We start from the raw sequence: 9,110 nt of genomic DNA, 5'->3' as shown, positions 1-9,110 counted from the left end.
GAGTGAAGGTGGAGGTAGAATGTAGATTGAGAGAAGCGAGTAAATGCCTTGGTGGTTTAAAGAGTGTAATGAGAAATAGACATTTGGGAATGGATGCGAAGAGGAGACTGTATGAAGGAGTGATTGTGCCAACAGCACTGTATGGGGCAGAAACGTGGAACATAAGAGAAGAAGAGAGAAGGAGTTTGAATGTGTTTGAGATGAGGTGTCTGAGAAGTATGGTGGGGGTTACTAGGCTAGATAGAGTGAGAAATGAGGAGGTGAGGAGGAGAACAAGGGTGAAAAAGGATTTGGGAGATAGGGTTGATGAAAGAATATTAGGATGGTTTGGACACATGGAAAGAATGAGTGAAGAAAGACTAGTAAAAGAGGTATGGAAGGCAGATGTGGAGGGAGTGAACATGAGGGGACGTCCTAGGATGAGGTGGATGGATGGGGTGAAGGGGGCTTTGGGGAAGAGGGGAATGTCTGTTGAGGAAGGAAGGGAGAGGACGGAAGACAGAGGTGAGTGGAGAATGGTTGTATATGGATGATGTTGTGACTGCATGAGGAGGAATGGGCAGGGGGGTGGGGGGTGGGGTAGTATGTGTGAGTAAATTTTGACGCAGCCCGAAGGGATTTCTCCCCGTCCTCTCCTTATATGCAAAGGGGGACGGAGAGGGGGGGTCGCCGATTAAATGAAGCGGCCTTGCTGTGGATGTACTGTGTCTTGCGACACTGCTTCTGACCCAGGGCGGTGGGCAGGGTGCAGGGATGACCCGTCATCCAGGAGGTGCTCAGATGAGAGGAAGGGTGGGAGGGGTGTGGAGTGTATTTAGGGATGAAATGGGTGGGAGTGTTTTTATGCCTTTCCCTTTTTGGCTACCTCCCTTGGAAGGGGGAAAAAGCCTTGGTATATGTATGTATGTATGTACATATATATATATATACATATGTATATATATACATATATATATATATATATATATATATATTATATATTATATATACATATATATGTATATATATATTATATTTGGTACATACATACATACATATACCAAGGCTTTTTTCCCCCTTACCAGGGAGATAGCCAAAAAGGACAAGGCACAAAATCACTTCCACCCACTCCATCCCCGAAAACACTCCACACCCCTCCACCCTCCTTCCCATCTTAGCACCTCCTAGATGACGGGTCATCCCTGCACCCTGTCCACTGCCCTGGGTCAGAAGCAGTGCCGCAGGACACAGCACATCCACAGCAAGGCCGATTCATTAAATCGGCGACCCCCCCTCTCCGTCACCCCATATGAAGGAGAGGACGGGGAGAAATCCCTTCGGGCTGCGTCAAAAATTTTTGCTCACACACACTACCTCACCCCCCATTCCCCCGTCCAATCCACCTCATGCATCACAACATTTTCCATATACAACCATTCTCCATTCACCCCTGTCTTCTGTCCTCTCCCGTCCTTCCTCAACAGACATTCCCCTCTTCCCCAAAGCCCCCTTCACCCCATCCATCCATCTCATCCTAGGACGTCCCCTCATGTTCACTCCCTCCACATCTGCCTTCCATACCTCCTTTACTAGTCTTTCTTCACTCATTCTTTCCATGTGTCCATACCATCCTAATACTCTTTCATCAACCCTATCTCCCAGCTCCCTTTCCACCCCTGTTCTCCTCCTCACTTCCTCATTTCTCACTCTATCTAGCCTAGTAACCCCCATCATACTTCTCAGACACTTCATCTCAAACACATTCAAGTTCCTTCTCTCTTCCTCTCTCATGTTCCATGTTTCTGCTCCATACAGTGCTGTTGGCACAATCACTCCTTCATACAGTCTCCTCTTAGCATCCATTCCCAGATTCCTATTCCTCATTACACTTTTTAATCCACCAAGGCATTTACTCGCTTCTCTCAATCTACATTCTACCTCCACCTTCACTCCACCCTTTCCTGCCACATTTGCACCCAAATATCTAAAACTATCCACTTCCTCCAGTTACTCTCCCTTAATGCTCACTTCCAGTCTACTGCCACTTTCACCCCTTGTACAGCTGCACAGAAAACTATCGTTAGTAAATCACGCTAATCATTTTGACACAAAACAACGAAACTATTTGAGACAAGTTGAAGTCTCCATCGGAAATAAGATTATCATGTCATAGTGAATCCATATGAACTCCGGAACTATTATTCGATTCATATTCATTCAGAAGGAATTCAAACAATTCGAACCCCAGAAATACCAACCCTTCGGTATCATAAGGTTATGTTCATTAGCGAATGTTTTGACACCCCTACTAACGATAGTTTTCTGTGTAGCTGTACATACGCTTTAATATATTCATTTATACCAAATATATCTCCTATGTGAAGGAGATATATTTGGTATAAGTGAATATATTAAAGCGAATGTACTAATGGCTGTATAGTCACATATACTTTATATCTTTATGTACATTGATGGTGTATGTATACATGTATTTATTCATGGGTGTATATATGCAATATGTATCTGTGTATGTAGGTCTGTATGCATGCATGTCTATGTGTAAACATTAGAAAGGATTACAAAGGCGGAACATGCCGGCAGGAGACCTTTTGGTCCATCATTTCGGATGCGAAAAAATGGATAATTATAAATAAATATATAAGTAAAAAGTATAATCATTACTAACCATGTCACAGGCCGTACACGTAATCCACACACATGCGAGATGGTACTCGTCTTTAGCAAGACCTTCAACTTCACTGACTCAAGTACAGTGTATATTATAATACAAACACGTTCCCCAGGATACAACTACACCAAACGTGCTTATCTAGGCGCTTTTCCATTTTATAAATGGCGGCTGCGCCCGCCATAGATAGGTAGCCTAGGTCAGGAACCTAGGAGAGGAGACTGGGGAGAACTCTCTCCCTTATCCATGGGAGACATTCCCCGAAGCTGTAAATAGCAAGTTCCTGCCAGTAAGCCGCCAAAGTCCACCGAGACTTTACATCGCCGCGCTACCCCTATAGGTAGCAAACCCTCGTTACATATGTGTGAGTGTATGTATGTACGTATGTATATATGTATATAGATATGTATGTATTGTGTATGTATATGTTCGTATGCATGTATTTGTGTATGTGTATCTGCATGTATGTGCGCGTAGTTATGTGTGTATGTATGTTATGTATGTATGTATGCATGTATTTATGTATGTATGTACGTATGTATTCATACATTTGTACGTGTCTTCGAGTAAATATGTATGTATATATGTACGTCTATATGTACGTATGTATTTATGTTTGTATGCATTAGATATATGGATATATGTATGTATGTATATATATGCATTATATGCATGCATATATGTATGTAGAGGAACCAACTGAATCATTGTATGGTCGAGTACTGTCTAGGGACCAGTCCGGAGATCAAGTACCAGCCCCTTGGGGATGTGCGTAAGGAAGGTAATTCCGTCGACCACCCTGACCTCTTTCGGCGTACACAGAAACCATCTTTAGTAACAAGCAAGTCACGATTGCAAAAAGAAATGTCTCTTATATATATTTCAATGCGGGCAAGAAATAATACTAGACACAATAAGAAATTAAACCCTCATTTATTTTTATGTATTTTTCATGCATAAGGTACCTAAGATTACATGGAGCGAATGTCTGACTAGAAAGGTTCGTATCACATGGTCATGAGCGTGTCGTGGATGGATGAAGTTCAGATTATTCCTTTTCGTCCTTTGTGACTGTCGACTGGCTGTCGTTCGAGGCTTTGCTGGAGGGTGCCTCCTCATGGATGCAGAGCCATGGAAGCTCCTTCTGCAGCGCCAGCCGGTAGCGGGGGTGGCTGATAGCATAGATCATGGGATTGTAACAAGACGCGGTCTTTGCCAGCAGGGCTGGGAGCATCGACACCAACGGAGTGATCGATGCTTGATCGAAGAACATTCCCTGTAGGTTAAAACCAAATAAATTTGATCAGAAATTAGTTTCAATGGTTTCCTTGGCGGTTCAAAGTAAGTGTCTCAGAAAGTAAAGATAAGGTAAATTGGTCATGTGAAAAAAAGAAAATTACTACGATGGAGTGATTTCCTGGTTAATTTACAGTCACTAGTCATACCACAGAAAATAAGGAAACGACTAAGGTAACATGATATATAATAGACAAGTGTCTTCAGAATATCACAGCATTTCTCAGGGGAACCTCAAGCCTTAGTGAATTGAGAAAGTATAGTTTCTGGTGGAGGTCTACAATGCAACAGGAGATGGAGCACTCCCGTTCCTCACCTGGACAACAATGGCTGCGTAGGGCGTCCAACAGATCAACCACAGGGAGACGTTGGTTACAGCCACCTTGGCAATCCGGACTTCGGCTGAATCGCCATCGCTCTCGCCACTGGATCTGAGGTTGGAAACGTTCATCTTCTTGGCCTGTGCGCGCATGGCGGCTTCGTGGGCGCAGATGGCCTTGATGATGGACACGTAGAAGAAGGCGATGCACATGAGCGGGATGCAGAAACAACAGATGAAGAGGCACAGACCGTGAGAACGGACGTTCCAGTCACGTGTCAGGTAGTCGAAGGAACAAGAGTCCAGGATTCCTGTAGGGCGAGGGGAGATCAAATTCAGTCCATCTTTAACCTATCCAACTATTTCCTTCAGCTGATGGTCAGTCTTTCGACTAAAGAGTCTGAACCAAAAGACTTCGTCATTTCACATGAGGCTATTTAACTTTTCTGACGTCACCGAGACTTCCATGTCAAGTGACGTGATCTATGACATGTTCTTCTGAATGAAAAAAAATGAACACACTGTAGTTCTTCAGTCCTACTTATAATAAAGAAACGAGATTCATGCCAATATATTTACCTTCTGGGATGTACTTTCCCCACCCAATGAAGGGGAAGATGGACATGAGGATGCCATAGCCCCAGCAGAACATCATCATGCCAAAGGCCATGCCACTCGTCAACTTTGTACCATTCATACCACGCACAATAACATTGTACCTGGCGCCAAGAAAATAGAAGAAATTAATGAAATATAGACAGGATGTGTGTGTGTGTGTGTCTGTGTGTGTTTGTGTTTATTCAAGAGTACAAATCATTGTTTTTTTATCAAACAAATGAACAAGAAGGTAGAGGATGGACAGATAGCTATAAAAAAAGAGAGGTTAAATTTCTCATATAAAAGAAATCCTCTACAACGTTTTAAACATGGAAGGGATCACCAAAACAAAAAATTAGAACCTACTTATTGAAAGAAAGTAGACAACGTAACAAACGCATTGACCACATTAATGAAGAATTTTGATTTTTTTTTTTCTTCAAAATCTGTACGTCTTTCCAGACTCTCACCTGTCGTAGGAAATGAAGACAAGACTCCAGAGGCTACACAGTCCTGTGATAGCGCCCAGGCAAGCATAGAGCTCGCACATGAATGGACTAAAGTACCACACACCTCCCATGAAGCAGTTCCAAGCGAACCAAGGGAACTGTGAGAGCAGCATGCAGAGGTCACTGAAGGACAGGTTAACAACTAGCATGTTAGCGGGCGTCCGAAGATTCTGGGGGGGGGGAAGATAAGGTAGTTTAAAGTAAATCGGGAAATGGGCTTTGCGCTTGCAGTAACCCAAACAGGGATAAAACGTGAAAATTCAAATAACGTTCATGGTTGCATATGTACATAGCATATCTCATGTGTTTGGTACGATAACACAACAGCTCACCTTAGTTTTGAGGAAAACGTAGAGAACAATTCCGTTTCCGCAAATAGCCGCTGTTCCGAGGAAGAGATACACGACGCCCAATATGTAATGAACCATTGGATTTACAGGAGGGAAATTCATCCAGTGAGGATGGACATACTCTTTCATGTGGTCGGGAACGAGGTCACTAATAACGACTCCGTCGGGATAGCCGAAGCTGAAGTCTTGGGTTCGAGCCAGAGCTTGAGGTCCTGTTCCGTTGAAGATTGAGGGGAACATTGTGAGGGTGAGGACGTTGGTTCTAGAAGTCGAGGTTAAGATTAGAAATTTCCCGATGTTTCTTCGTTGGGTGATGCCAAATGACTTTCGAGAGTGTTCTGTTCTTCGGCACAAGTCTTCTTGTTTATTTTTTGTTATCCGATGTAGATTTCAATTCAACTGTTCTTTGATCTTTCGGTGTACCAAATGCTCGTGTCGTTCGGTTTCTGGAGTTCCAGGAGGAGACTTGTAATTATATAGGGAAGGAGCTCTGGACTAACAAGATTACTTTCCCCAAGACGTTTAGGGCGTATCTCGTTGACTGAGCGCTCATCATCTTATACAACCAATCTCCACTTTAGTTTACCGTGGTCGTGACGTCATATGTCTTACGATGATGTAATTCTTCATCAATGTGGCTTTACTTTTAGTAACAATGAAGATTATATTATTTCTTTTCTGATATAAAAATGTACACATAGTTTCTTGTCACGTTGATATTTGTTAACGCGCATACGCGAGCGTGCGCACACACAAAAACAAATACAGTGAAATGTAAAGATGAACCCACGTTGTTCTATAAATTTGTAAATGGTAGATTGAACCAGAGAAGGAATATTTCAAATGAAAGTTGATGTGTAGTGTATGAGGAAAAAAAGAGACTAAATTAATAGATAAAAACTTCCAACAGGTATTCAACAAGGAAGAAGAATTCGTACGAGAGAAGAAAATAATCTGAGATATATTAAACAATATAAGATTGGAAGAGAACAAAGTGAATAATAATCAAAAGAACTTACAATTAAGAAATACCAAGGGCTAGATTTGACCTATAAATGGAAATTAAAAGAGTATTGAGTGCAATTGGTCGGTAAAACCCTCCACCTGATTATGTGTTCATTGGAAGAAGGGATATGACCACGGGATCAGAAAAAGGTAAACGTGGTACCAATCTACAAGGGAGAAAGTAGAGAAACATCTTATCTATAGTCCAGTATCCTTAACTAACACAATAACCAAAATATGCTAAAACTCGTGAAAAGATTGGTGGGTGAAATAATTGGTGGAAAAAGGACCTGGTAGACAACTATTTCAGATTCAGAAGGTAGAGGAAGGTCCTTAGTCACGAACAAATTAAGTTTTTATTCGAAAGCAGTCGATGTGCTACCTACATGAAGGAGATGGCTGGATATATTGTGTATATCTTTACCCGGGGAAAGCTTTCAAAAAGATGCCACACAATAGATTAATGTGGAAATTTGAATATGTTGGAGGAATTAAAGGGGGCATATTAGAGTGGACGCGGGGTTTTCTGAACGGCAGGCGTTTGACAACAGAGGTGATATTCATTTGGAGTGAAGGGACAAATGGGGTATAATAGGGATTGGTACTAGCTCCATTAATGTTCTTGTCATATATTAGCACGGCGAATGGTTTAGATGTCTATATACTATTCGCTAATAGTACCAAGATTATGAAAAGTGTGAAAAATGAGGAATATTTAAAGCTGTTGTAGAAAGACTTAGAGTTTATGGATAGAATTCGCGCTAGATAAATAAATTCAACATAAAGAAACGCAATTTTTGGATATGGGATAAAGTAAGAAGACAGCCCAATAAAACTATACAGTGGGTGATGAACTAATCACAAAAGAGAAGAAAGAAGAGGATATGAAAGTCAGAATGACGGGAGAGACAAACTGTTGTTTATGAACATAAGCGTAGCATTTCATTATATGGATGAAATTATGATTTGCCCACAATTGGAATATGTAGTGGCGGTGTTGTTGTCACACAGAATTTTTTTTTAATGAGAATTCAAAGGACACCAATTAGAAAGGTCCTTAGCCTATCTTAGAAGATGCATGAGGAGAGATAAAAAGGACTGCCCACATTTCAAGAACAAATAGAGAGTTTTGATCAAATAGCTCTCTTTAGAATAGAATAAGAAATGGAAGAAAAAATTTACAACGAGAATCTACTTGTACGGAATGAGAATACCAGGAGGACGCAGCACAAATAAAAACAAAAAAATAAATAAATAAATAAATAAATAAATAAATAACAAATATATAAATAATAGTAATAATCAGAATAATGAATCAAGAACTAAATAAAAATAAATACATACATTCATAAATAATTAAATAAATAAGTTGCTTGAATACAAAAACTCTTAACCTTCCACATAGCTGCGATAAGTCATGAGGTTAGAAGTAATTTAGGCGGACACCATAATTGAATTTAAGGTTAAGATTGGCAAATAGATATATAAACAGTAACTCATAAACACACCTCCAATGCCGCATATTTCAATTTGGTAAGTGGACATCCACCCCCATGCATAATAATAAAACAAAGAACACACACACACAAACACACATACACATACACCCACACATATATATGTATATATATGTACAAACTAGAGGAAAACAGAAGAAGATGACACGGGTCTAGTTCGGAAGTTATTCCTGACCGATTTCGCTTTGAGCTTACTCTGAAGAAGCTCAAATCGAAACCGGTCAGGAATAATCTCGGAAATAGACCTGTGTCTTTTTCTTCCACCTTCCTCAACTTGTCACAATGGCTCAACACACACACACATATATATATATATATATATATATATATATATATATATAAATATATATATATATATATATATATATATATATATATATAGATAGATACATAGATGAAGAAAGTAAATGCTGGACTCCTCGAAACAAGTCCAGCGTTTAATTTCTTCGTCTATACAATATATATATATATATATATATATATATATATACTGTATATATATGTATTTATATCAATATATATATATATATATACATATACATATACCGTATATATATATATATATATATATATATACATATATATATATATATAGATAGATAGATAGATGAAGAAAGTAAATGCTGGACTCCTCGAAACAAGTCCAGCGTTTAATTTCTTCGTCTATACAATGGTTCCTTGGCTCCAGGTCTTTACGATATATATATATATATATATATATATATATATATATATATATATATATATATATATATGCATGTATATATTAGTGAGTTTAGGGAGCAGGTTTTCATCGATACACTTTCTATTAAACATCACAGCATACTCAGCATTCGTGATCTTTTTCTT

The 9,110-nt window shown here is 39.6% G+C and overlaps 1 protein-coding gene across 1 annotated transcript; it reads right to left on the bottom strand.

The window, feature by feature from the left end:
• Nucleotides 1-3,634: 3,634 nt before the first annotated feature.
• Nucleotides 3,635-5,979, bottom strand: LOC143022097 (compound eye opsin BCRH2-like). Its single transcript, XM_076180089.1, has 5 exons — nt 5,722-5,979; nt 5,351-5,559; nt 4,863-5,002; nt 4,281-4,594; nt 3,635-3,944 (listed from the first exon to the last, which is right to left on the bottom strand). Exons 1-5 carry the CDS (start codon nt 5,977-5,979, stop codon nt 3,717-3,719), a joined length of 1,149 nt encoding a protein of 382 aa, XP_076036204.1. The 3' UTR covers nt 3,635-3,716.
• Between the last annotated feature and the right edge of the window lie 3,131 nt (nt 5,980-9,110).

The sequence above is a fragment of the Oratosquilla oratoria genome, chromosome 43 (genome assembly GCF_046742065.1).
Source record: "Oratosquilla oratoria isolate Oo_2021 chromosome 43, ASM4674206v1, whole genome shotgun sequence".
Classification (NCBI taxonomy): domain Eukaryota; kingdom Metazoa; phylum Arthropoda; class Malacostraca; order Stomatopoda; family Squillidae; genus Oratosquilla; species Oratosquilla oratoria.
This window is presented reverse-complemented; position numbering and strand designations above follow the sequence as displayed.

Coding starts and splice junctions, on each gene's coding strand:
- LOC143022097 (XM_076180089.1), bottom strand. CDS start 5,979: ATGTTCCCCTCAATCTTCAACGGAACAGGACCTCAAGCTCTGGCTCGA. Junction 5,560..5,721: donor ACGTTTTCCTCAAAACTAAG/GTGAGCTGTTGT, acceptor CCCCCCCCCCAG/AATCTTCGGACGCCCGCTAA. Junction 5,003..5,350: donor GTCTTCATTTCCTACGACAG/GTGAGAGTCTGG, acceptor TCTTGGCGCCAG/GTACAATGTTATTGTGCGTG.